This window comes from Pelodiscus sinensis, chromosome 25 (genome assembly GCF_049634645.1).
Source record: "Pelodiscus sinensis isolate JC-2024 chromosome 25, ASM4963464v1, whole genome shotgun sequence".
NCBI classification, from domain to species: domain Eukaryota; kingdom Metazoa; phylum Chordata; order Testudines; family Trionychidae; genus Pelodiscus; species Pelodiscus sinensis.
In genome coordinates, this window is record NC_134735.1 from 357,397 (window position 1) to 382,882 (window position 25,486).

The 25,486-nt window shown below is 42.6% G+C and overlaps 2 protein-coding genes across 5 annotated transcripts; one reads left to right on the forward strand and one right to left on the reverse strand.

The window, feature by feature from the left end:
* Positions 1–9,106: 9,106 nt before the first annotated feature.
* Positions 9,107–12,224, forward strand: PNRC2 (proline rich nuclear receptor coactivator 2). The gene is made up of 3 exons (XM_075909006.1): positions 9,107–9,252; positions 9,593–9,795; positions 11,206–12,224. The coding sequence occupies exon 3, from the start codon at positions 11,224–11,226 to the stop codon at positions 11,641–11,643; it is 420 nt and encodes a 139-aa protein (XP_075765121.1). The 5' UTR covers positions 9,107–9,252; positions 9,593–9,795; positions 11,206–11,223; the 3' UTR covers positions 11,644–12,224.
* SRSF10 (serine and arginine rich splicing factor 10) lies at positions 12,201–25,170 on the reverse strand. 4 transcript variants are annotated; one of them, XM_075909005.1, is made up of 6 exons: positions 24,812–25,170; positions 22,994–23,100; positions 21,244–21,345; positions 20,106–20,268; positions 19,763–19,813; positions 12,201–19,614 (listed from the first exon to the last, which is right to left on the reverse strand). In XM_075909005.1, the coding sequence occupies exons 1-6, from the start codon at positions 24,874–24,876 to the stop codon at positions 19,317–19,319; spliced, it is 786 nt and encodes a 261-aa protein (XP_075765120.1). In that variant the 5' UTR covers positions 24,877–25,170; the 3' UTR covers positions 12,201–19,316. The 4 variants fall into 4 exon arrangements, with proteins under 4 accessions (XP_075765120.1, XP_075765117.1, XP_075765118.1 ...); XM_075909002.1 differs by having other exon boundaries at positions 24,806–25,169; XM_075909003.1 differs by having other exon boundaries at positions 19,763–19,816; positions 24,812–25,163.
* Between the last annotated feature and the right edge of the window lie 316 nt (positions 25,171–25,486).

Here is a 25,486-nt window from a genome sequence, read left to right on the forward strand (position 1 = left end):
ACAAGGAGCAGAGGGTATGGGAATATCAAAGGGAAAAACAGGAAGGCAGAACTTTGATCCTTATCTGCTTCATTTTAACTATCCAATCTTTAGGTGCTTACTGATTGCTAGTTCTGCCTTCCTGTTTTTCCCTTTGATGTTTCCATACCCTCTGCTCCTTGTTTCCTGTCCCCTCTCTTCCTTCTCCCCCATTTATTTTGGGTCTAAACATCCTAAACTCAAAACTCCGGTCATCTGAAGTGGGCTTTGCCCACAAAAGCTCACGATACCATCCACATGTTTTGTTAGTCTATAAAGTGCTACCAGACCATTTGTTGGTTTTTAATTTTATCCTGCTTGAGAATTAAATCCAAAGCAGACTGAAGAACCACAAAATTAGATGACTGGGCAATAAAATGGCAGATGAATTTTAATGTTGATAAATACAAAGTAATGTGTATTGGAAAACATAATCCCAACTATACATATAAAATAAATGGGGACTAAATTAGCTCTACAAGAGAGATCTTGGAGTCACTGTGGATAGTTCTGAAAACATCCACTTGACATGCAGCAACAGTCAAAAAAGCAACCAATGTTAGGAATAATTGAAAAGGAACAGAGAATATCTCATTGCCGCTATATAAATCCCTGGTACCACCCACATCTTAAATATTGCGTTCAGATGTGATCGCCTCATCTTAAAGATATCTTGGCACTGGAAAAATTTCAGAAAAAGGGCAACAAAAATGATTAGTGCATGGAACAGCTGCCATATGAGGAGAGATTAATAAGACTGGGAATTTTCATCTTAGAAGAGAGGAGACTGCTAGAGGTCTATAAAAGCATGGCTGATATGAAGAAAGTAAATAAGGAAAAGTTATTTACTTGCTCCCATAATGCAAGAACTAAGGGTCACCAAATGAAATTAATAGGTAGCCGGTTTAAAACAAACTAAGGAAGTATTTCTTACACAATGTACAGTCAACCTGTGGAACTCCTTGATACAGGACATTCTGAAGGCCAGATCTTTAAAAAGGGTCACATAAGAGCTAGATACATTAATGGAGGATAGGTCTACCAATGGCAATTAACCAGGATGGGCAGGGATGATGTTCCTAGTCTGTTTGCCAGCAGCTGGGAATGGATGAAAGAGAAAGGATCACTTGATTACCAGTTCTGTGCATTCTTTCTGGGGCACCTACCATTGGCCACTGTCAGAAGACAGGATACTTGGCTAGATGGACCTTTGGTCTGACCCAATATGGTTGTTCTTATAAAAAACAAAGGTTTTGTTCACGGTTACAAACATTCCAGAGCCATGAACAACCTCTATCCAAGGTATTCATTACTCTCGGCTTCTACTGTAGCTGGAGTCTAACCTTCTCCCTCTCTAATCCCTAAGGGTATGTCTACACTACCCCGCTAGTTCGAACTAGCAAGCCATTCCGAACTATCTAGCCCGTGCTGCGTGTAGCCGCGCGGCACAGGGTTCGAACAAGCCGGCATTTAAAAATGGCGCCGGCCAGCTTATGCAAATTAAGCCCGGGAAATTCAAATCCCGGGCTTCATTTGCACGTTCAGTATGCATACATTACCCCGCTAGTTCGAACTAGCAGGGTAGTGTAGACATACCCTAAAATAGCCTCTGCCATGGGACAGAAACCACTCTGGATGCATTATGGACCTTTCTGCAGCTGCCATCCACTGGCACAACTCCATCTCTCCCGTTACTGGCCTTGTGCTCTCCTACCAAAGAACAAGGTTCTGTTCCCTTCCATCTTCTGCTCCCCATCGCAATTACGAGAATCTTCAATTCAGCACCTTTTGGATCTAACCTCACTAGTCACTGACGGATGGATCAGTGTGCGTGTGTGGGTCCATGGCAGCCCTCTTTGCAGCTCACTTTCCTTCACACCCTTCCTCCTCTGTCATCAGGCTTGGGCTCTCTTTTCCCCATTGATTGTCTAAGATCTTTTCCTATTAAGTTCATCTTCCTCTGTCAGCAAACATCAGGGCCACATGTCTGTCTGCATGAATGGTTTGCAGCTGCCGCCACCTGCTGGAGAGTGCATGACAGCCTCTGGATACGGAAGGAGAGAACAGATCGAGAAGCAACAACAAATACAGGACCACATCCCGTTGTTCTCCGAAAGTTGGCAACCTTACCCACAACTAATTGCACAAAACCGAACATCCCTATCCTGCCCCTTCCTTTCCTTAAGGCCATTGTATCTATTGTTTTGAACCATAGAACATTCATGCCTTCAGCAAAAACTAAGAGAAAAGCACTGGTGCAATAATCTAACAAAGAGCACCTATGCCTTTTAACAGAGATTTCTGGCATCTGATGTGAAGTACAGGCAGTCCCCGGGTTACGTACAAGATAGGGACTGTAGGTTTGTTCTTAAGTTGAATCTGTTTTCAGCCGCTGCTGAAACTGACCGCCAGTTCCGACTTACATACAGAATCAACTTAAGAACCCCAAGCGTCCCCAAGTCAGCTGCTGCTGAAACTGATCAGCAGCTGATTCCAGGAAGCCCGGGGCAGAGCAACTCTGCCTCGGGCTTCCTGTAGTCAGCGCTGGTCAGTTTCAGCAGCGGCTAAATCAGGACGCCTGGGGCAGAGCAGCTGGGGTGCTGCTGGGTTGGACCAGTAGCGCCCAGAGCGGCGCTGTGGGACCAACCGGCAGCACCCCAGCTGCTCTGCCACAGGCGTCGGGAGAAAAGCCTAGTCTGCTGGGGGGGGGGGGGCATACTAGCTGCGCCCCCCACCCCCAACCCAGCAGACCAGGAAGACACGGGCGGCAGACCGAGACGCACCGCGGTCCCGCCTCCTGGGTCCTCCGCGGCCTGGCTACCACTTTTTTCCAGCTTGGAGCTTTGCCGGAAAAAAGCGCCAGTCTAGACGCGGATCTTTTGGAAAATAAAGCCTTTTCCAAAAGATCCCTTATTTTAAGAGGGAAAGTTTTCCGTTAAAAGCATTTGCGGAAAATCATGCCAGTCTAGACGTAGCCTAGTTGTGCATCTTGTGTGAGAAGGTGAATTCTTTTAAAAACTCATTCATTACCTGGAATGCACAACAATGGCACTGTTGCTTATTAGTGCCAGATGTGCATGTAGAAAATACATACATGGGCGTTGGGCATGTACAAAAGCCCCTTTCAGAGTTATATCATGGCTGTTGTAAAAAACATGTTCAACAAATGAATCCCTAACTGTTTCTCCTGACTGTTCTGGCTGTAGGCTTTTCTCATCACAGGTATTACTGGTTTGAAACAAAAAACATCTTAAGGCCCACTGCCAAGTTGGTTGTGCTTTTAGTTATTATATATGAGTTGCTACTAACATCAATATAGGTGATTAAAAGTTAATTACATTGCAAAACAGTCCACTTTTCACCATTTAGGTTCTCTGTTTTCCTGTTTTACATTTCAAATTAAAACAGACTACTCAGTTCCCTTTGTTTTTGCTCAGTTCCTCTTTCTAGCACAAGGTTTCTAGTTTAAATGTTTGGGTTGCAAACAAAGCAAGCTTATTCCCCTCCCCCACATCTTTTTCCCTCCTGCTCACCCCCCTTCCAGCACTTGGTGCATCCAAGTCAGTTTTCCAGTGTGGGTGCAGAAGTCAGGCTGAAGGGGGCAGAGTGCAGGGTTGAGGACACAGGCAGGAAGGGCAGGGGTTGAGGTGAGGATGGCACTGTGCAGAGATTAAGGGGGCACAGTGTAGGAGTTAGGGTGCAGGAAGGGAACAGGGGCTGGGGAGCCTAGGGGGGCCAGGGGAAATAAGGAAGCACCATGCCCACAAGGGCACCAACAAACAAGTTTGCCCAGGGCACCTAGGGCCAGCCCTGCCTACCTGTGCAGTCAGTACATCCTCTGCACCAGGGGGGAAATGGGAAAGAAGATGGAGAAGAACCAGTGCTCTGCCTACAGAAGCAATGCTGTGAGAATTCTCCCCAGGCCCCAGAGTACTGGAATGGTTGCAGAGCTAATAATAAACATAGTACAATGATGGCTCTTTTTTGGCTTTATATTGAGTGCTATGTTTGGAAGCTTTAGCCTGGCTAACTCTTGTCTTTAACTTTGAAACAAACGCTGAGCTCCTCTTGCACCCAGGGAATAACACCACCACATGCACACATTTTCCAGGCACATTGTAGCAAAATAGTTTCTTTGCAGATGTGTGGCTTGTTTACCACGGTCTTTTTCCATTCCCACGTGTGTCAGGATGAATGGGTGTCAGCCTGACCTAAAATGAATACAGAAAAGACAAGATGTCTTTTTAAATATCTGGCAAGAGATAGCAAGGAACAGACAACCAGTCCTTGAGTTATCCCTTGGTCCGAGTTAAAAATACGCTGTAACTATCACATAACATGTTATCTCTGAACCCAAACAGTTAGCAGGAACCTGTTTTTCAATCTGAACTATGTTGAGAACATCTGTGAATCACAGGATGAAGTGACATTTCACCCAAGGTAAACAAAATAAAGATTTTAAACACAAGGGCTGCATCTAGACTGGCATGATTTTGCGCAAATATTTTTAACGGAAAAGTTTTTCCGTTAGAAGTATTTGCACAAGATTGCGTCTATACTGGCATGTGCCTTTGCGCAAAAGCACCCATGCCAGTGTAGACGCTCTCTTGTGCGAGAAAGCTCCAATGGCCATTTTAGCCATCGGGCTTTCTTGCGCAAGAAATCAACTTGGCTGTCTACACTGGCCCTCTTGCACAAGAGGGCTTATCCCTGAGTGGGAGTGTCGGAGTATTTGCACAAGAACCACTAATTTTGTACAGTACAAAGTCAGTGTTCTTGCACAAATACTTGTGGCTAGTCTAGACAGGCAGCAAGATTTCGCGCAAAAGTGGCTGCTTTTGCGCAAAATCTTGCCAGTCTAGACGCACCCAAGTAATGGGCTGATATGCACTGGAGAAAAGTTTCTTCATGTAACTAAGCGGAGCCCAAGTAATAGTATACAGTATAGCAAGCCCTGTTTCTACAGCCTGGTGCTTCAGTATAAAGTTACTAGAAACATTTCAGCTATGAAAGGAAGCAAGACGTCCTAATGCAAAAGGGAGAAACACACATTATAATTCTTACAGAAAACCTGTGTAAGTGGCAGGCAAACATGAAACAGGGGTGTGTCATGGGACAGACTCACCACCATGGCGCCTCCAGCTGGTTGCCCTGGGAATTAGCTTGTTGACTCACTGGACGCCTCCCTCTAGCTCAGGGTTCTTAACCTGGGGTGCAAGACATGTCAGATTTTTATGACATACCTTAGGTTTAAAACTGACCTATTTCAATTGTTAATAAGGGGTGTGAACATACTTTGAGAACCAAAGGGGCGCAGGCTGCAGTAAGGTTAAGAACCACTGCTCTAGCAAGTGCCTCCTCGTGTTCTCCTTGACCACAGCATCCTCTTCAGGACACTGCCCTCTGGCAGTGCCCACTCCAGTGTCTGAGCCCCCCCTTCTTGGGGTTGGTGCTTATCCTGCTTGCACTCCAGGGTCCTCCCTGCCCCAGGGCACCCTGTTTTTCCCCCCAGCAAACACCCACTTCTCTTGGACCCACCTTGCCTCAGTGACTCACTGTCAGTCATCACCTAGCCCCTGCCTCAGGGACACACTGCTGTCTAGTAACGGCCACTCCTCACTGGCAAAAAGGGGGGAGTTGCTGCCCCTGCTTACAACGGCTGCCTCTCTACAGCCCTAGTAGCCTCAGGCCTTGCTTCAGGCCCTGGAGCCTGGGAGCTTGCTTGGCCAGACCTTCCCCACCATTGCTCTCCCTCCAGGAAGCCTCCTACTTCCCTAGCAGTCAAGTCCATACTGCTTCCTCCAGAGCAGCTGTCAGGCCTCCTCTCCCTCCAGGAGTCCTTTATACAGTCCCCAGCTGGGCCCTCATTAGCGAGAACTGCCTCCCCTCTGGCTTCCCTCTCAGCCCGCACCCAGGGCTGGGGTTTGGCCCTTAAAGGCCCAGTGCAGGGCAAATGCCCTGCCACAGGAGCTGCGTCTAGACTGGCAAGTTTTTCCGCAAAAGCAGCTGCCAGCTGTCTACACTGGCTGCTTGAATTTCCGCAAGAACCCTGACTTCCTACTGTCTGAAATCAGTGCTTCTTGCGGAAGTACTATGCTACTCCCGTTCGGGCAAAAGTCCTTTTGCGCAAAGCTTTTGCACAAAAGGGCCCGTGTAGACAGCTCAGCTTTGTTTTGCGCAAAAAAGCCCTGATCACGAAAATGGCGATCGGGGCTTTTCTGCAGAAAAGCGCGTCGAGATTGGCACGGCCGCTTTTCCGTAAAAAGTGCTTTTGCGGAAAAGCGTCCATGCCAATCTAGACGCTCTTTTCCGCAAATGCTTTTAACGGAAAACTTTTCAGTTAAAAGCATTTGCGGAAAATCCTGCCAGTCTAGACATAGCCGGGGTGTAAAAGAATAGCAAGTAGTTGACGACTCGCATCCTCCTTCCCGTGCTGAGGGCGAAAGGGGCTAGCTGGGGATGCGCTCCCCCCCGATTTGAATGGGAACATTGTTGGCTATTCCCCTTCATCAGGGAGTGAGGGGAAAGTGCAGTTTGCTGCATTCCTTACTGGCTAGGGAGCAGATGAACCTGGACTCACCCCACCTGGGGGGGACATGCACCCCTCCCCCGGCTGTGCCCACTGGAGCTGCAGTGGCCATAGAGAGGTGCTTCTCCCCTGGCCGCAAGCTGCTGCGGTGAGAGAGGGGCTGGGGTTCTCCTCTCTTCCCAGGGTCACCTGCACGCTGAACCGCTCATCCCAGAGCGTATAAATGAAGCATGTACATTTTCATTGTATTTAAAAAAATTGAGTTAAGGGCCTGAGCAATGCTGGGTACGTCTTCTAGTAACTTGAATATTAAAACATAATTCCTTGTCTGTTAGAACACATCAGATTATTCAACAAAATATTTTAAAGAGCCAATTACTCTACTGTCTGATTTGTATAGTCTCCACTCCAATAGTGCTTAAAGGCCCCCACTGAGAACTGAGAGGCCCAGGTGCCGTACATACACAAGTATGTGCATCATCCAGACAGAACTTGCCACTGAGGGTTTATGTCATTTGGAGACAAGATTGAATGTGACAGACAGAAATTCAGAGTTTTACTGTTGTTGATGCAGCCAAAGATGGGCCAAAAATAAGGGTAGTTTATTGGTAAAACTGTGTTATTGGCCACTCCTAAGATGCAATTTCTATCCCAAAGAGCTTCCAGGCTAACGAGACAGAGACTGGGAGAAAGGAAGAATTACTAATCCGCATTTTACAGCTGGGCAACACTGGCACAGATGGATGAGATGATGTCAAACAGGGAGTCTGTGTCAGTACGAACTTGACGGTGGTGCCTTCAAAACTGCATTAAAATTATAAACTCTCAGTTTAATTCATGGTTTTTCCCCTTGTCTTGCCTGCAGACTAGGCAGCTGTGGAAGGATGCATGTGGTCTGGGTCAAGCAGAGCCTGCGTTTAGGCAGTCACTATAGAAGATGGTGGGGATCCATTAATGAGTTCCCAGGCAAGTTAAAGTGTTCGCCAACAGGTTTTTGGGTATTGCCTTTACGGACATCTGATGTGTGTCCATTAATTCTTTCCCATGGAGCCTGTCCAGTTTGGCCAATATATATGGCAGTGGGGCATTGCTGGCACAGATCACATTAGAGGATGTGCAGTTAAATGAGCCCCTGAGGTAGTGATTGATGTTGTTGGTCCAGTGATGAAATCGCCTGTGTAGATGTGTGGGCAGAGTTGGCACTGGGGCTGATTGCAGAGGTGGATCCAGGATGATTATGATGGAGATGTGTTGCGTGGTTACTGGAAAGAATTTGTTTGAGGTTAGGTGGTTGTCTGTAAGTGAGGATTGGCCTTTCCCCCAAGGCCTCTGAGTCTACGGCTATACTACGAGCCTCTTCCGCAAGAGGAAATGCAAATGTAGCACTCATTTGCATATGTCGCGCTCTCATTTGAATTTCCTCTTCCGTTCCCATTTGCACAAGAGATTTTTGCGCAAAAAAGCCCTGTGTTGACAGCGCCTTTTTGCACAAAAAAACCCTTTTGCGCAAGAGCTGTTCTTCCTCAAAATGAAGAATGCAAACGGGGGGGGGGGGGGGGGTTGCACAAAAAGGCACTGTCTACACAGCGCTTATTTACGCAAAAACCTCTTGTGCAAAAGGAAATGCAAATGAGCGCTGCATTTGTATTTCCTCTTGCGGAAGAGGCTTGTAGTGTAGACGTATCCTGAGAGTGAGGGATCATATTCCAGGATAGGTTGTAGATTGTTGATAGATTGTAGATTGTAGAGGTTTAAGATGTGGGGTGTAGGTTTAAGATGTGATGACAAGTGGAATTCTGCTGTTTCCTCTTTTTGGCCTGTGTTGAAGTAGTTCATGTCTGGGTACTCTTTTGGCAAAAACTTTGTGCAAAAGGACTTTTGCCCGAACGGGAGCAGCATAGTAGTTCCTCAAGAAGCACTGATTTCTTACATGAGATCGTCAGTGTTCTTGCGGAAATTCAAGCGGCCAGTGTAGACAGCTGGCAAGTTTTTCCGCAAAAGCAGCTGCTTTTTGCGGAAAAACTTGCCAGTCTAGACACCACCGAGGAGTCTAGCAGGGTGAAAAGGAAGCTGTATGCAGTGGTCAGCAGGATACAGAGGAGGAGGCCTCTGGCAGTGAAGTTTCAGTTCTTAGATCTGCTCCCAGCGAAGCTGCAATGGACCAAGTTTCTGTTTCTGCATACCACTGACTGTCAGTCTCAGAGGGGTGCACAGGGGCCCTGGCCTGCAATGCTCCTGCAGCAGGGGGTTCCCAAGATACTAAAGCAAGGAGAGGCCTGAGGTGTTGTGGCCCAGCTGGTGTGCGGGGCTCTGCGGGGGGGCAGGAGGGGGCGGCCCTTGGCGTTCCAAGGGGGATGTCTGAGGGGCCAGGGAAATTGCTGGGGGCTGCCCCAGGGCCCCCCTAGAGCTCCCCTCCCCCCAACTCCGCCCCTTCCCGACATGCTCCTCTCCGAGGCGATTCAAACCTACGGCAGCGGCTCCTCCCCGCCTGCTTCCCCCCAGCAACAGGCTGGCCTGGCTCCGATTGGCCGGCGCGGGTACCTCGCGCGCTCATTGGTCGATCTGGAGGAGGGGGCGGGGCGCGGACGGGAGTCCCTCGCGCAGGAAGGCGGCCGCCATTTTGTGTGGGTGGCGAAGGCAGCGCAGCGGAGCCGCGGGCCGGGCTGCGCGCGGGGGGTGTGAGCGAGCGGGACGGACAGAAGTCGGTAAGGGGGGGGCGGGGCGTGAGCCGGGCGCCGCCGCCATGTTGTCGCTGGCGACCCGCGGCTGCGGGGTTGGAGGGGGGGCGGGTTGCGTGTGCTCCCCCCCCGCCGGGGCAATGACCGGGGCGATACCGGCGGGGGGGCGCCGATGGAAACGCGCCTGGGCTGGCGGGCAGGAGGGGCCGCGCCCCGGGGCTTGCCTGGGCTGGCGGGGAGGGTCTGCGGCGGGCAGACCAGTTGCACTTGCGGGGGTGGGAACGGCGGTTGCTGTTTCAAATCTCTTCCGGCCAGCGCGTGCCCCCCCCCCCAGCCGAGTTAACGTTTTTGCTTTTTGCCTTCTTAGGTCGGACTTCTCCTCTGGGGCGCCGGGGCCGAGACTCTGATGTTGGGCTCGGCTTCCTGGCTGAACGCGAATCAGCCCATGAAAACTTCCAGCCCTACACAAAGGAAGGGGTTCAACAGAAGGCAGCGCCTGCTCTTTTGGGCCTGGCAGCAGGAAGGTCTACGGGAGAGGGAGGCTGCAGCGTGTAAAAAGGAGACTGAAAGGTAAAGTGGATCATCGTGACAATAGAAGAGCGGAAATAACCTGCAAGTGCTTTGGAAATCAGTTGCTGAAATTAGATTTTAGATGCCAGCTGCATTCTCATTTTCTACTGGTTCTTAGGTCATCACCGTGGTGGTAGAGTGGGTTCTAGTAGTCTGCGATGTGCCACCACATAGTGTGGTTCTTTTCCTTTCTCCCCAATGCGAAAGCTGTATGTTTTTAAGGCAGTATATGGACTTGTTTTTCTTGATGAAGGCAAGGTTGAAAGAAGTGCATCTACCCTTAGTGCTCAAGGGATGTGATGGTTAGATTCTGCAGCTGTTGATTCCTTGCTCTTGGACTGGACCAAAAAAGCTGCCTCCTACACCCATCTTGTTCTGTAATCAGTTGTCATCTGCATAACTTTGAATGATATAGGTATCATTAAATATCTTTTAGTTTAAGGAAAAACTTTAAAAAAAAAACCCACCCAAATAGCTGTGCCCACCAAAGCTCATGATACCCATCTACATGTTTTGTTAGTCTTTAAAGTGCTACCAGACTGTTGTTTCAAGTTTTTCCTGTTACAGACTAATTCAGGTACCCCTCTGAATATGAGACTAGGATTAATGTATTGAATCTGATACAGTCTTCTAAGCAAGCCTGTATAAAAAGTGGAGGACAAGTTTGATGTGCTTCTGGTAACCTGTATTGTTAAGGAGGAACTTTTGTACTCCATACCTTTGGAGAGTCCTGAGGGCCAACTATTTGATGTCCTGGTAGATTGCAGTTAGAGTTCCCTCATGATTGAGTTGAAGCTTGTATTTCTGAGGCCTGGTTGGAATACAGTCCCTTTTGTAGCCATTGATGTCCAGATGTGTGAACTCATGCCTGCTAGAGAGTTCAGCACGGATGAGGAATGGGGGAGAAATTCTCAATTGTGGATTGATTGAACCAATTTTATGCATGCGTTTTCAACCATGAATCTTTCTTGTACTCTCTGCAGTGTTTCTTCTGCAATCTTTACCTGACTTTAGCTGTTATTCACAAATACTGATCTCTGCCAAATTGTGATCTAGTTTGAGTTGTGATGTCACGTCGCAAAAGTAGTTAGACCTTGCAGTTACAGAATTCATAAATACATTGAGACATTTGTTTTAACATTTGCAAATGGGCTAGGTATTTACAGATTCCTCTTCTTACACTTTTAATTACTGTCTGTCCAAATGAATGTCTGTCCAATCAGAGAATTACATGGTATCCATGAATTTTACCTGAAGTTTCTAGCTATCAGAATACATTTGCCTTTAATTAAACTAACAGGAGCAGAGCTTAACTTCAGTTTTTTATTTAAAACTTCAAAGCTTTATTTCCTTGAAAAATCAGTGTCTCATATGGAGCTCCCCCGACTATTGTTTTTCTCATTCACACAGGTGACATTTAAGTTGAAGATGGGTGGTGGAGAAAGGTTCAACATTCCAGTTCCCCAGACTAGAAATATTACCAAGAAGAACAAACAACTTAACAGGCAAAAGAGTAAAGATCAGAATTCTCAAATGAAGATGACTTTTATGAAGAAAGAAAGAGGATATGGATGTAGCTCATCTATTGCATGGCAGGCCATGCAAAATGGGGGCAAGAATACTGTGTGCTTCCCAAGTAATCAGAATTGGAATCCTACTTTATCAGGTCCCAACTCACTTTTCACATCTCAAACCAATCAGAACTATGCTGGAGCAAAATTTAGTGAGCCACCTTCACCAAGTGTTCTTCCTAAACCACCAAGCCACTGGGTACCTGTTTCCTTTAATCCTTCTGATAAAGAAATAATGACCTTTCAACTTAAAACATTACTGAAAGTCCAGGCTTGAGAACTTAAAAAATTGGGGAAAAAGTTACAGGGATTCAAATTTGAGAATTTTAAGACCATAGTTCCAAAATACACATAGTTTTTTAGCTGCATATAAAAGTTGTCACAATGTGTGCACTTTTGAAGATGCCCAACTTAATACATCTCAAAGTTGTATGTACTGTGTGCACTTACTGTGACCATAAACAATGTACTTGCAATATCAGTATGCAATCTAAACCACATTTGATGGTCAGTAATGGTATAAAGCATTGCTCTCAAAATCTGAACCATGACCACTTAAAACACAGAGTTTGTCACTAGAAATGTCAGTAAAAGTTTTAATGTAATAGAGCGTTCATTGGAAAAAGCAGTTCACAGAAGCACACATCCTAAATTAGTATTTTTCATAATTGTTTCAAATCAGTAAATTGTGTGAAACATGTTGAAAGATAACCAAGAATTGTACAAAATAAATCCACATCTAGCCCTTAAGATATTTTTTTTAAATTGAGTTTTTATTAGGAGTTTGTGGATCAGAGATTGACAAAACAGACAAACCTGTGACTAAAAGTGAGCTTTGCTTTTTTTTTTTTTTTTTTTTTTAAATAAAGGAAATGTATTCCCTGCAAATGATCTTGTAATGATGCAAAACAATGTCAGGCAGTTTTAACATCTTGATCACTTCAAAGATTTAGAAATGCATTTTTCTTTTGAAATTGAACAATTTGAAATGTGCCAAAGCATTTTGCACTGCCAGGTGACTGCCAAAAAGAATCTAAAACCTTTCCTTTATTGCGATTGCACTGAGCAGTTTTTAAAATGTTTTAATCAGTTTATATTTGAAAAATGTGAATGATAAAATTGCTTGGGCTAGTCTTAAATTAGATACCCTGTAGTAAGAATTTGTTTAAACTAATGTTGCTTGGGGCAAGCATGAAATGCTTACATAGGTAGGGGAAAAAAGAGCCATGTAAATAAAATGTAAAACTTTGTAGCATATGTAAATTTATGCTGGGCTTTCCTGCAGAAAGTATTTTTAGTACAAAACTGCTGAATGTAAGATGACCATGCTGAGTACATGGCCTGATTTAAAAAAAAATATTTTGTTTAAAGAAACAAAGCACACACGTGGCTGTGCCCTTGCACTTAAGTACTAGTGAACGTTCAGATTGATTTTGTTGTAAACTTTTTTAATTTAGTGCAAGAGGCTTTTAGAATTTATAACAAAAAAAAAACACCCTACACAGATTTGTATAAGATGCACTTGTTTTGAATGTATAAAAGTGACTTTAGCTGGGTTATGAACTGTTATAGTAAAGTTTCTAAGATGTATTGATGTAAAGGTATCAGGTCTCAGACATGTTTATATAAATGTGTAAGATCTAGAGCTTTGCCTAAAAAGTATTTTAGCTGTTTTTATACAGCATTCTTGTATTTGAATACAGTAACTATTGAAACTGTAATAATGAAAGCCAGGTGTGGATGGCTTAATCTTCATTTGGTATCTAAATGTCTCAATATTGTATTTAATATCCCTCCCCTTAAAAGAACCACTGCAGTACTGTTCCATTTAAAAACAATGATATATAAAACCATACTAAGTCTTCCTTCTGAACTTTATTCCCAATATGCTGGTTGCCAGCATGTTAGTGTTTAAATAAAAGATGTTTGTAATACACCCACTACTTGATTTTATTTAGTGATGCCATTATCCACTGTCTACAAAAGCACAGAGGCTTCTGTGGTGGAAGCAAGAAACTGCATTGTGACATACTGAAAGGAAAAGATGACAATTTAACCTATAATCAGCAATAACAAAGGGGAAGTAAATAGGGTAGTAATTACAAAAGTGGCTTATATATAGCTTACTAAAGCAAAAGTGGTTCTTAAGTGCATATAGTTCTGTTTATACATTCAAAATGTGTTGGCAGCTATCACTGTTTACATGCATGTTCTCTGCAGAAGATGAATAGATGAGTTTTCTAAACTTATGTCCCTCATCTCCCCAGACTCACGAAATGTCATCCAGTGCACCCAAAGTGTCATTGCTATATATTGGAAAGCTTAAAGTGTTTATGAAGTACTACTTGTACATGTATCAATTGGAAAGCTCAAAATAAATAAATCTTCTCTCCCTAAACATGTCTGGTTCTTTTCTTAGAAAATGTTGCACAAAAGCCTTTAGTGTAAGAGCATCCATGGCAGCGTAGACATTCTCTTGCACAAGAAAGCACTGATGGCCATTTTAGCCATAAGGCTTTCTTGCGCAAGAAATTCACACTACCTTCTTGTGGAAGAGCTTTTGCGCAAGAGGGGTTATTACTTGGAGAGGAATAACTTCCGGAAGAAGCCCTGTTTTCTGACGCTGTACTGTAAATTTACTTGCACAAGAACAAGTGTGCAGTGTAGACGCTCTGTAAGTTTTTGTGCAAGAAAGCCTGCAGTGTAGATGTAGCCTATGTGAATTTCAGCAGAGGAAGGATTCTATTGGTAAAAGATGGTATAAGTCTTAAGAGTCTGAAATAAGATTACCAAAAGAGGGAACACATCTGTGTGATTATGGATTTGAGTACTCAGCAGTAGCTAACTAGGTAGTAAAAGACTTGGATGGCAACAGCTGGCAAGATTTTTAAATCTTGGAGGAGTAAGAAGGAAGACACATTAGCTTTCATACCTGGGAGATAGGATTGATAGTGGAATTGTAAATTGAAAGAGGCAGAGAAAAACTACTCATTGTTTCCTCATACTCATCTGCAGGGCTTAACAAACAGCAGCAAAAACCGCTTGCAAGCCCCATACTGCGCATGCACGCACTGAGAATGAACGGGGCACGCGGCTGAAATCTTCTCTCCATGGGCAAGTAGACTGTATAGTTTGTCGAGCCTTGCTCATCTGTGATTAGCAGTTACAGACTAAATACAAGACAAAATGTAAGCTTTTGGCTAAAACACTACCTTTGAGGGCCTGATTCATTACAGGAGGGGTCTTAAAGGTGCTATCAGAATAGCAAAAGAAATGATGTTTGTAACTTGAAGGTACAACTGAAATCAGTGGTATAGAGTTAGCCACTAAAGCCATAGGTGAGCTTAAGAAAAGATGGATTTAGTATTTCCTGGGATTATTGAACCATTTTGATTATACTTTTACTGCCTCATTAGGGACTACTTGTTCCTTAATCTGTGTATAATTCCAAAATTTACTAGTTTTTCTGCTGGCTGAAACATTTTACACGTGACAGGTTTCCACAGTAGGGCTAAGTTTAAAGTTTTCTTGCAAGGAAAGCATTCTGCAAGGGATTCAATTCTCCCCTTCACAGCTGAAGCCTGAGAACTTACTCTAGGGGATATGCCTGTCCTATAAACAGAAATTTTAAAAAGCAAATCATTTTGGAAGGTACCTTTAAAGAGAAGCAACCCTTACATTTTTTTCAAACTCAATTTCAATCAAATCCAGAATGTAAATGAACAACTATTAAAGAAAAAAAAAATTGAGATTTCAACTCAATATTGGGGTAAACTGAATATATGGAATTAGAAAAATCTAGTCCTCCGCCTCCCCCTCCCCAGGATAGGTTGTGTCCCCCTAACAGGATTCCATTGTAGGTGCTACAGAATAGTGCTTATGCTATTTTTATAAGTGCTGGTGTTGTTCCAGATTGCGAGTTGCTGCCAGCCTATGAAAGAATGTCCATTCCTAGTTTATAGAAAATCTGCATGCCTTTGACACAAGCAACTAAAAGTTTCATGCCAGCTATCATAAAGGCTATCCAAAATATTTCCATAACTTGTGCAGAAAAAGCTGCACATGATTTGACAAGTAGAAAGCTAATACAAAAAACCTATATTGAGTAACATTGATCAACACTTGTTCATAACTGCAACTTCAAAACAAAGTTTCCTCATATCTATGCATTAATCTCCCAATGGATTTGAAAGTTATACAGTACTTTAGCTCTACAAGAGATAGAATCCTAGGACTGGAAAGGACCTTGGGAAGTCATTGAATGCAGTGCCCTGCTCTCATGGCAGGACCCAGTACTGTCTAGACCAGTGTTTCTTAAACAGTGTTCCAGTGCTGTGCCATGGAGAACAAGAATTCAAAATGGCTGCCCTTAAAAGGACAGGCAACCTTTATTTTTGCTCAGTAACCCCCCCTCCCACCCCTTTTTTGCTCAGCAAAAAATCCTTGGGTGTTCCTCATTTAAAAAAAGTGTTCCTCAGTCTTAAAAAGTTTAAGAAACACTGGTCTAGACCATCCCTGATATTTATCTGACGTACTTTTAAATATCTCCACAGGAAGAACAATTTTTCTCCCTCCTCCTTGTGACATCCTTTTAGATACCTGAAAAACACTATCATGTCCCCTCTCAATCTTCTCTTTTCCAAACTAAACAAGCCCAATTCTTTCAGTCTTCCTTCATAAGTAAAGTTCTGTAGACATTTAATCAAATAGGTGGAACCAAGGAAAGTCTGCCCAATGGTATTTCAAGGTAGGATGACCACCATGTGACTTATGTGGAACAGACTGTGGTGAGTTGAAGTCAGAAGGTGCTTACATTACAGTATAGCCAAAATCCTGTACATTTTCTTCAATTCCGTTATTTGGCACATTGAACATTGAAAAGGTAAGGCATAATGGTGAGGTGTACAAAGAAAACCTTAACATCTTTCCCCCACCCTACATTCTATATAAGTGTCTTCAGACAAATCTGATAGCTCTCTAGATTTTTAAAAATAGCATTGCCATATTTTTTGCATTTAGCATGTTGATTTTTAAATAGAGTATCAAGGAATGTATTCTGAGAAGCGTGCCTGACAAATGAAACATAAGTTATGTAACAGACCTAGGACTGCAGTACAACAGTCCTCTTAACATTTCCAGTTATATTAAGAGAGTTCATTTTAAACGGCTCTTTTCAAGAGCAGGAATGTCAAAATATGCATAAAACTTGTACCATCTACACTTAACATACATTATGAAAGCTAGAGTAAAAGCATTTAAAATGGTACGTAACAGAATCATCTGTCTGTTTGTGAGATGCCTGCATTTATCACCAGTTCTAGTCTGAAACCCAGCTATTTCATCCACTGCATCTTGAAGATTTTCAGTAATACGGGGACTGGACTCGATCTCTCAAGGTCCCTTCCAGTTTTAATATTCTATTATATTGGGTGCATGGACTTTTGGATTTAAACCTAGTAACGTGGAATGTAAGTTCCAGTAGAACCTTCCGTTACTGCTGAAACAAACCTGTAAGTATGGATTAGAAGCAAAATAAGAATGCCTAAAGAATCTGCATTAGGATAAATTCTATTTTACCACAGAAAAGCATAGTTCCCTCCCTCCTCACCACTCCAAAGAAAAGACATATATACATAATATTGCACAAGACAGACTTATTTGTTCTGAGAGCAGTAAGAAGGTGTATGCATTGGATAAAGATGATGGTGTCTGCAGGGGCTGTGACTTGACTGGCACAAATACACAAACATTCCCTCCCAACTTGGCCATGTTCTGATAATTCCCTTTCTGAAACAGCCGATTTCAATTGAGTTGTAAATACTTTTGGTACTATGCATGACATAGCTGTTATCTCAATTTTATTTCCTCATTCATTTTTAAATGCTGGTTAGCCCACAGTAATCACCCAACATCTAGCTGAATTATCTTAAATATGACAAATAAGGAAATCTGTACATTTGTTGCACAATATTGATCCTCGAAGTCAGGGCAAAATGAAAAAAGGAATTCATGTTCCATTTTACCATTAAACTGTAAATAAGTCGTCTTACTTTACACAAGATTATAGCTTCGTTCCTAATGCTGCTCTCAAATCAAATTCTAAAGCTTCAAAAACTCCAGTGGATCAGTATTTACTTCTTTTTTTTATTTCAGCATGTTTGCTAAATTTACAGCAAGCAGAAAATAAGCTGGGTCTTTAGTTATTTTGATCAAAACATTGATGTTTTAAAGGTAGTACACAATATCTGTTAAAAAGAACATATAAAAATACCTTTTTAGAAGCCCCTATATGAAAGAAAATACAAAGTTTAATCCCACAACTTTCCTCTGCTAGAGCTGCACGCTACTGCTAGTTTTAAATAGACTTTGTTGTTTTAAAACTATACATCCAGGAAAGTCTACAAAATTAAAAGAACGTGCATATAAATGATTGCATAGCAGAACATGAACATTAACTGGAAAGAGTAAAAAAAATTAGAAATACTATCAAGTATACAAAGGTTCTAGAACCAACTTCTTATGCATTCAACCACCAGTATTTAAAAGCTGTCTGTTTCCTCAGAGGCCCTGCTGAAATTACTAAAACCAAAATCTTTAAGTAATTCTCTAAAAATGAAACTTTCACCAACATCTTAATATACTATACAGACAGCAAAGAACATGAGGTGTCTGATGCTGGCTTTTGTCTCAAATTCTACAAGTTCAATGCCAGAAGCCATTTCCTTATACCATATGTCTTGCCTTCCAGAGAAATACTTGTGAGATTACATACTGATATTATACTATTTTCATATCAATTTACTCAAGATACTGTATGTGTGATAAACTAAATAGCTAGAGATGCGGCTCTAATTCACACCCAACCTGAAAGATTTGTTCTTAAGTAATTTAAAATGAAGACTTGTAACCAAAGCACTATCCAGTCTTGGGAGGAAGGGACATAATTTAGGATTGCTTGACAAGATACATTTTTAAAGTGTAAAAGCAAGCCTTTAGTTATTCACAAAGATGGCTAGAGTTTGATATTTATGAATACACCAACTAACCACAAGAGTAATTGGCATAAAAGTTTAGTTCTTACATACTGTACACACACAACTTGAAACAATCTACTTGCATCTAACAGCAGGAAACTAAGCAATTTATGATTAATTGCTCACTAAAATTTAGAATAGATACAAAAACTGAAAAAAATGTACACACATTAACCTAATATTGTAGCTGCTCTGTCATATGCTTACATTTGACCTTTGTATTTTCAACTGTTTTTTAAACCTATCATCAACCAGGTAAAAGCAATGAAGCCCTGTCCTGACAACACTCACAACACTGTGTTATTTCCCAGGAATCCTCAAGACTGGTTCTCCCCACATACCATATGCAATGTTAGTACCATCTCTCCAGATGGTGGGGTTAACAAGAAACTTCAATACCATGTGTCTACTTGCTGTAGGTCAGCAAAAGAAAAAGGAGATTTCCTCCCTTTAAACAATGGAAATGTAATGTTGCCAGTCAATTTCACAGCATTGTACTACAGCTGCCCAGTTTTCCATTCATATTACAAACTTTTAATACTGAAGAAAAAGTTAAACTTTAGTTTAACGACTCCACACCAATTTGTACCAATTTCTCAGTGGATGTGAAATTTTTAATAGGACAATGTTGCAAATTATGGTCAAGATATCACCAATATTTTAAGCATCAAAAATGCAAATCTTTACAAAAATATACATAGAGACACCACAATCAAATCAACAGCTGCCCATGACATTTCACAAAGTAGACTCTCAGTGGCTTCTCAACACTGTAACTTTAATTATAACCATTGCCTGCTACAGGGAAAACTGACAAAAAGTTCTTTTTAGCACTGCTGCAACATCATATTCCTGATAATTTAACTGAACTGTGTGTAATGAATAATTCATGCCTAAAAACAAGATGGTTACACGGTTAGTGGCCACTGGACTTGGGACTAGTCCATGACCTTGATCTGGATTTTGACCTAGATCTAGAGTGTGATCTTGACTGAGATTTGGATCTAGCTGGTTCTTTTTTTCTTGGTTCCTTTTCATATCTTGAGCTGGATTTATACTGTGTTTTAGGATCTGTTTTAGAGGTGCCTCTAGATTTGGTGTGAGATGCAGACCTAGAACGTGATTTAGCCTTCATTTCTTTCTTGGGCTGTGACTTGGATCGTGATCTTGAATTGGACTTAGATCTTGAAAAAGATCGATTGCGGTGTTTGAACCTATCAGAATAAAGGGGAGAGAGATTTGAACATAAAAATGCTATTCTTAGACATCTAGAACATTTTAAAACCATTTTTAGCAGGAGTAATTTTTAATCTAAAATTAAGGATTATCATAATTTAGTTAATTTAAATGGTGTAAAGTTACCTATCATTGTCCGAACGGCTCCTGCTACGCCGAGGTCTTCCAGTAGGTCTACTGCTAAAAAGGTACATCAGAAAAAGTAAACGGTGACAAATACCTTTGTATTTATATAGATGATTAATAAATTTAGGGTTTTTTGAGATGTGCATTTGCTTTTAATTCTTTAATATGAAGCACAGAATTGCATTTCATTCAATATTACCATTTTGATGAAGCATGCAAGATACAGTAACTCCCACATGTAATTACAATGTGAGCATACAAAAAAAAAGTATTCAAAACTAAATAGTATGGTTTTTCTTCTCCAACTGACTGCTGTGTAGTTGAAGCCAAACACTACACTTACTTTCTAGGACTATAAGATCTTCTATAGTTGTAATCAAAAGAACGACTTCTAGACCGCCTCCTTTCATAACTCCGGCTTCTAGATCGCCTATATCGGTCATAGTCATCGTAACGAGAAGAACTGTACACATTTCTCCCTTCCTTGGCTTTCATTTGATTTGGAGCTGCAGAAGAATAGAAGTATCATTTTTGTTAAAGAGTCAAATGTAACTTTCTAATTTCTAGGGTTCTCCCTGCTCCCTCTTTGAAATTCAATTATGCAGTAGTGGTGGCATCCATGTTTTCAAAATTAATTTAATTCAAGCCAATGTGTTCTTGATGAGGACTGGAAGGGAACAGGAGAGAAATGTAAGCACTGTGGCACACCATCTTTATGTCTCACTACTGATGCTTAGAGCAGTCTTTAGGATGTCCAGCTGCCAGTCCAAACAGAGTATTGTTTGGGTATAGCAGTGCTCAAGCCAAACACCTACACTCACAAATACCAACTGGTAGCAAATAGGGATGTAAGCAACTACCTGATAAGCTGAGGGGGGAGAAGAGGAGGAGACAGAGGTGCAGCAGTCCAGGACCTGGTACAAGCTGGGACTACTCAGTCCCGGCTTGCACTGTAGCTCTGCAGAGTGCCTCACCTTATTGACTAATCATGTAGTCGATGTTAAAGACTAATCAACAATCTGATATGCTTATCAGACAGTCGAGTTAATTAGCGACTCCCCCACACTACGTGACAACATATTTATAAAATACAAACATTTCAACATTTCATTCAGACACAACAAAGCATTTCACTTTGTTTCAACATTAAAATATAACGCATGCACCGAAAGTTGTTGACATGTGCCTGCAAACAAATCACATTTTGGATTGCAATGAAAGCACATTTTATGATGAAATAACTGTTCTAGTTAAAGTTTCTCGACCAGTTCTAATATAGTCATTCTTATGGTAAAATAACCTCTGTACTTCAAGAAATTCTAGGGCTCTTTTCTAGACGCAAAGGAAGACCAACCGTGTTTGCTATAAAGTATAAAAAATATTCTTTGCTAAAATAATGGTTGCATAATGTTGTCTCAGGACTGACTTTACTAACATTAAGGCTAAAACCACATACTGATACTATGCACAAGACAACTTACTTTTCCGATCACCCTGCGCAAACTGGATTTCTATCTGACGGCCACAAATCCACTTCCGATCCAAATTATGCAGGGCATCTTCAGCATCACGGACATCTTCAAATGTGCTAAGTGTTAAGGTACTTGGGAATCTGAGTAATTACTTCAAATTGACAGTTCTTCCTGGATTCTGTAATCATGCTACAGGGCACACTAAAAACCTGTCTCCCATTATTGTAAAGTTATAGGAGAATTTTTGGAGAGAATATTAAATACAGTGATTAATCACTAAAAGTTAAATAGTCTTGGTTGCAACTCCATAGCCTTCTTTTCTCCATACATACCCATGTATCAAAAGTATTTTTTTTAAAGAAACCATTAGTGATCTGATTCTCTAGGTTTGCCTTACCAAACAAACAGAGGGAAATTCCAACTCTTAAAATACTTAAGCAACATAAGCAGTAAAAAGTGAAAATTCTGCATTCATTACTGTATTAATGAAACTTACTCTTTCACTTACTCCTTTAAAACTAATTTTGACTTTCAGCAACTGTTACTCAAATACAGACCATCATGTTCCATTACAGAATAAAGCACAGCGTTTCACTATAAGCTACAGATTAGACATTCTCATCTTTAATCCACAAGAATGATCACTGAAATTCACTCATATTCCTCTGTCTAGCTGAGCTGAAAGAATAAATCGTCTTTATCAGTCCACATACCAACTTCATCCATCTGCTGGGTACCACACAGGTATACTACTTAATAAATAAACCAAGAATGAATACATTTCATTCAAGACCGTTACAATTTCAATTCCACCCACAACTGAAATCATACAGGTTGTCAGACTAAACCAGAATAATTTATCAAAAGTTACCGCTTACACGAGAAATAGAGAAAAAAAACCTGTTATTCTGTAGGATACATTAGGTATGACTCCTTTAATCTTGGCCACCATTCAACTTCATCTTGACCTTTAACTCTTTAAGTGCTTGTCAGAAGGACTTGTCATGAGATGTTGGTCAAAAATGACAGATGGCTTTATCTTTTACTTTGAAAAACAACCTTTTCCCCCTTTTGTAGATAAAGCGAAGCTTTGTCTCCCATTATGGCTTGTCCTTCTTCCAGCTTTTCTTTACTTTTTCTTTTCCCAAACTCTCCCTTCTCTTCAAGCCTGATCCTTAAGAGGTCTTTGGCTTGTCTACTTGCCTTAATTGTTGAACTCTACTCTAAAGGTTCTTTCATGCTTTCTCTTTGGGGTCGCCATTACTGTACAGCTTTACATTCTCTGAGGCAACAACAGAGGACAGTAAATTAGGGGACAATATGAAAGAAAGAAGTTTACCTCATTTTTTATACAATCTGCTTTTGATCAAGTGATTCCAGTTTCCATGTTTTTAAATTAACAATGAATACCAGCTACAATTTAATTTGCTAAGTACAAGAACAAATTTACTTTCAGTATCAGTTATATTAAAAAATGTGGTAGACACTTCTGAGTCACTGATAACTCATTTAAATTATATAATATCAATCTGAATGATCCATATGCAACAAAATAGCTCTTACTGGATCTTGTTTAAAAATTTGAAAAAAAAGTAGTAATTTGTGAGGAGTTACTTTGAAAAAAAAAGGAACACGCCACAAGACATTTATTAGATACAACATACAAAAACTGCTTTTTCATTGAGATTTGTTACCTCTTACACAAACTTGAATTTCAAACTTCAACACCCCTCACTAATCAGCCATCTGAAGAAAGGATATTGAACGTAAGCAAATCCTCTTGGACGCCGAGTGTAGAAATCAAGTGGAACGTACACATCTACTATAGGCCCATAACGACCAAATTCACGACGCAAGTCTTCAGACCTGAAATACCATAAATACATTTTTATATATCCTCTTACTATTTATACAAGTTGCAAACTGAAAGCTTAAAGAAACAATTAAAAAAATCTTGAATAAAAAACATGGCCAAAGCATGCTTTTAGTTCTAATTAGATGATGTACAAAAACCCCTAGTTAGTCTGTGATAAAATAAGAGCAGGTTTTTAATTTATTCTGATTAGATCATACATCAACTCTACAAGGCTTTTTTTAAGCTCCCTAAGAGTTTAGGATCTTGGAATAATTAAATGCATATGCTAGCACCTTCTCATCTGAAAATTAGTTTAAGAAAAAACTTGTCTGAGACTTATAATTCCACATTTTTGCAATACAAAAATAGCAAGTTACAACATTTGAAAAAAAAAAAGCGAATTTTTCAGATATACAAAACAACAAAACTAGTCTAAAGCAGCTATTCAAGCCACTAGGAGTTAACTGCTTCATGAGGTGATCTAACAAAAGAGCATAATCTACTGAACAGAATTTGGCGCTATTTGAAATCATCCCTCCCCCCACCATCAGCACTCATACAGATTTCATTGTAGGTTATTTTATGTGCATATAATATAAAATGGCCCTGACTGGAAAAAAGTCAATCAAAAATCTATGCTAAGTTACTGCTATTCTTCCCCAGACTGAGCAAAAGAGATGAACTCGGGATACACATCAGTCATAAGAACACAAAACAAAAGATTCCATAGGCAATCTATACAAATGACAGTTTTCAGAATGAATTACTGAAAGGGACCAAATATGTTCCACATTCTCTTCAGAATTTGTATACAATAATTTTCTTCATCAACTGTTCTGGTAATTAAATACATTTTCCTCTGAAACGAACCACAAGTATAATCACAAAGGAAAGACATGTGACTGCTCAAAAAGCACTCACATAATTTGTTTCCAATTTAGAACTATTCCTATAGCTGGGAAAAATGCAATTCCTATTTCATTCCACCATTTTCTACTTCAAGGTTAACTGAATGCATAACTCTTTAGGATAGGCTGTTTTCCTGATAACAAGTGAAACAATACAACCGTAGACCTTAATCCTGCACTTCACAAAAGCCACACACGGACTTAAATAGGATTTATGGAGAAAGTAAAGATCAGAGGACGATCTTTAATACACCAACTACAGCCTCAAAAATACTTTAAAGGTAGAAAGGCCATGTGGTAAAAGCAGCTGTTTGCCCGAGAAGCCCAGAGTCACAATTCCTTACGGCTCCTGCCCTCGCAGGACACACGTCACAGCGCTCTGGTATTGGACCAGGGGTACTTTTACTTTAGACAACTATGGGATTCTACCCCCGGGGCTTTTTCACCTGCGCTACCCTCGGGGCGGACGAGCTCCACGTGCCGGTGCACGCGGGCACCTGGAGCACAGCATTTGCCCCCGGGAGACTCACGCACACACCCCGCGTAATTGCAGGGCGGCCACGTGAGCCCGCGGGGTTTCCACCGCTCTCCCGCTTCTCAAGAGCTTCCCCGCCGCGCTCTGCCTCGCGGAGAACGGGAACGATGGGGAGAATGGGGAAGGAGGAAACGGCCGGAGCCTCCATTCCGCTCCCTCAGACACGCTCCCCCCCAGGAGCCGCCCGCGCGGCCTAGTGAGCGCACCGCAGCCCGCGCAGCCCTCGCGCCACGCTCCCGCCCGCAGCCGCTCCCGGATCCCCCCCTCACTTACACACACCTGGTGTCGTCGGCCACATTCCGCACGAAGAGCGAGGTGTTCGGGGGGCGCAGGTAGCGGGACATGGCGGCGGCGAGCGGAGAAGGCCCCGACGCGGCGGCGAGACGAGGAGCCAAGCGACGCTCCAGAGACACAGCGCCGCCGCTATCAACGGCCTCGCCGCCTCTCGCGAGACTGCCGGGCGCTTCCTGCGAGAGTCGCCCAGGAATGGGAGGGGGAAGAGCGAGAGAAAGAGCTGGCGCCAAACGGTCGTTCTCCCCTCCCCCACCCTACGCCGTGCCACTTCTCCGTGCACCAAGTCCTGGGTCTGCCGCGCGCACGCGCCGAAGCCTCTCGCCGCTTCCCTTTGCCGCCAGCGCGTCAGATTCTCCCGCCTCTTTTCCCCCCCTCCCGTTCGCCTCTTACTCCGCGCATGCGCTGCCCTGTGGACACGCGCGGCAATAGTGACCTGTGGATTGGTCGCCGGCCAACCCCTTTCCCGCCCGAAGGGGGGGGGGGAGTCCGGGGGAAGGTGGCGCCTGAGGGGCAGCGTTAGCCGCGGGGCTGGCTGCTGCGGGGGGCGAACCCCCCCCCCACTGGCGCTCCACGTCGCTCAAGCCGCGAAACCGCTTTTTGTACAATTGAAACCCCGTCAAGCCGGGGGGGTGGCGGCCTCGCGCCCAGACCCGCCCCTCC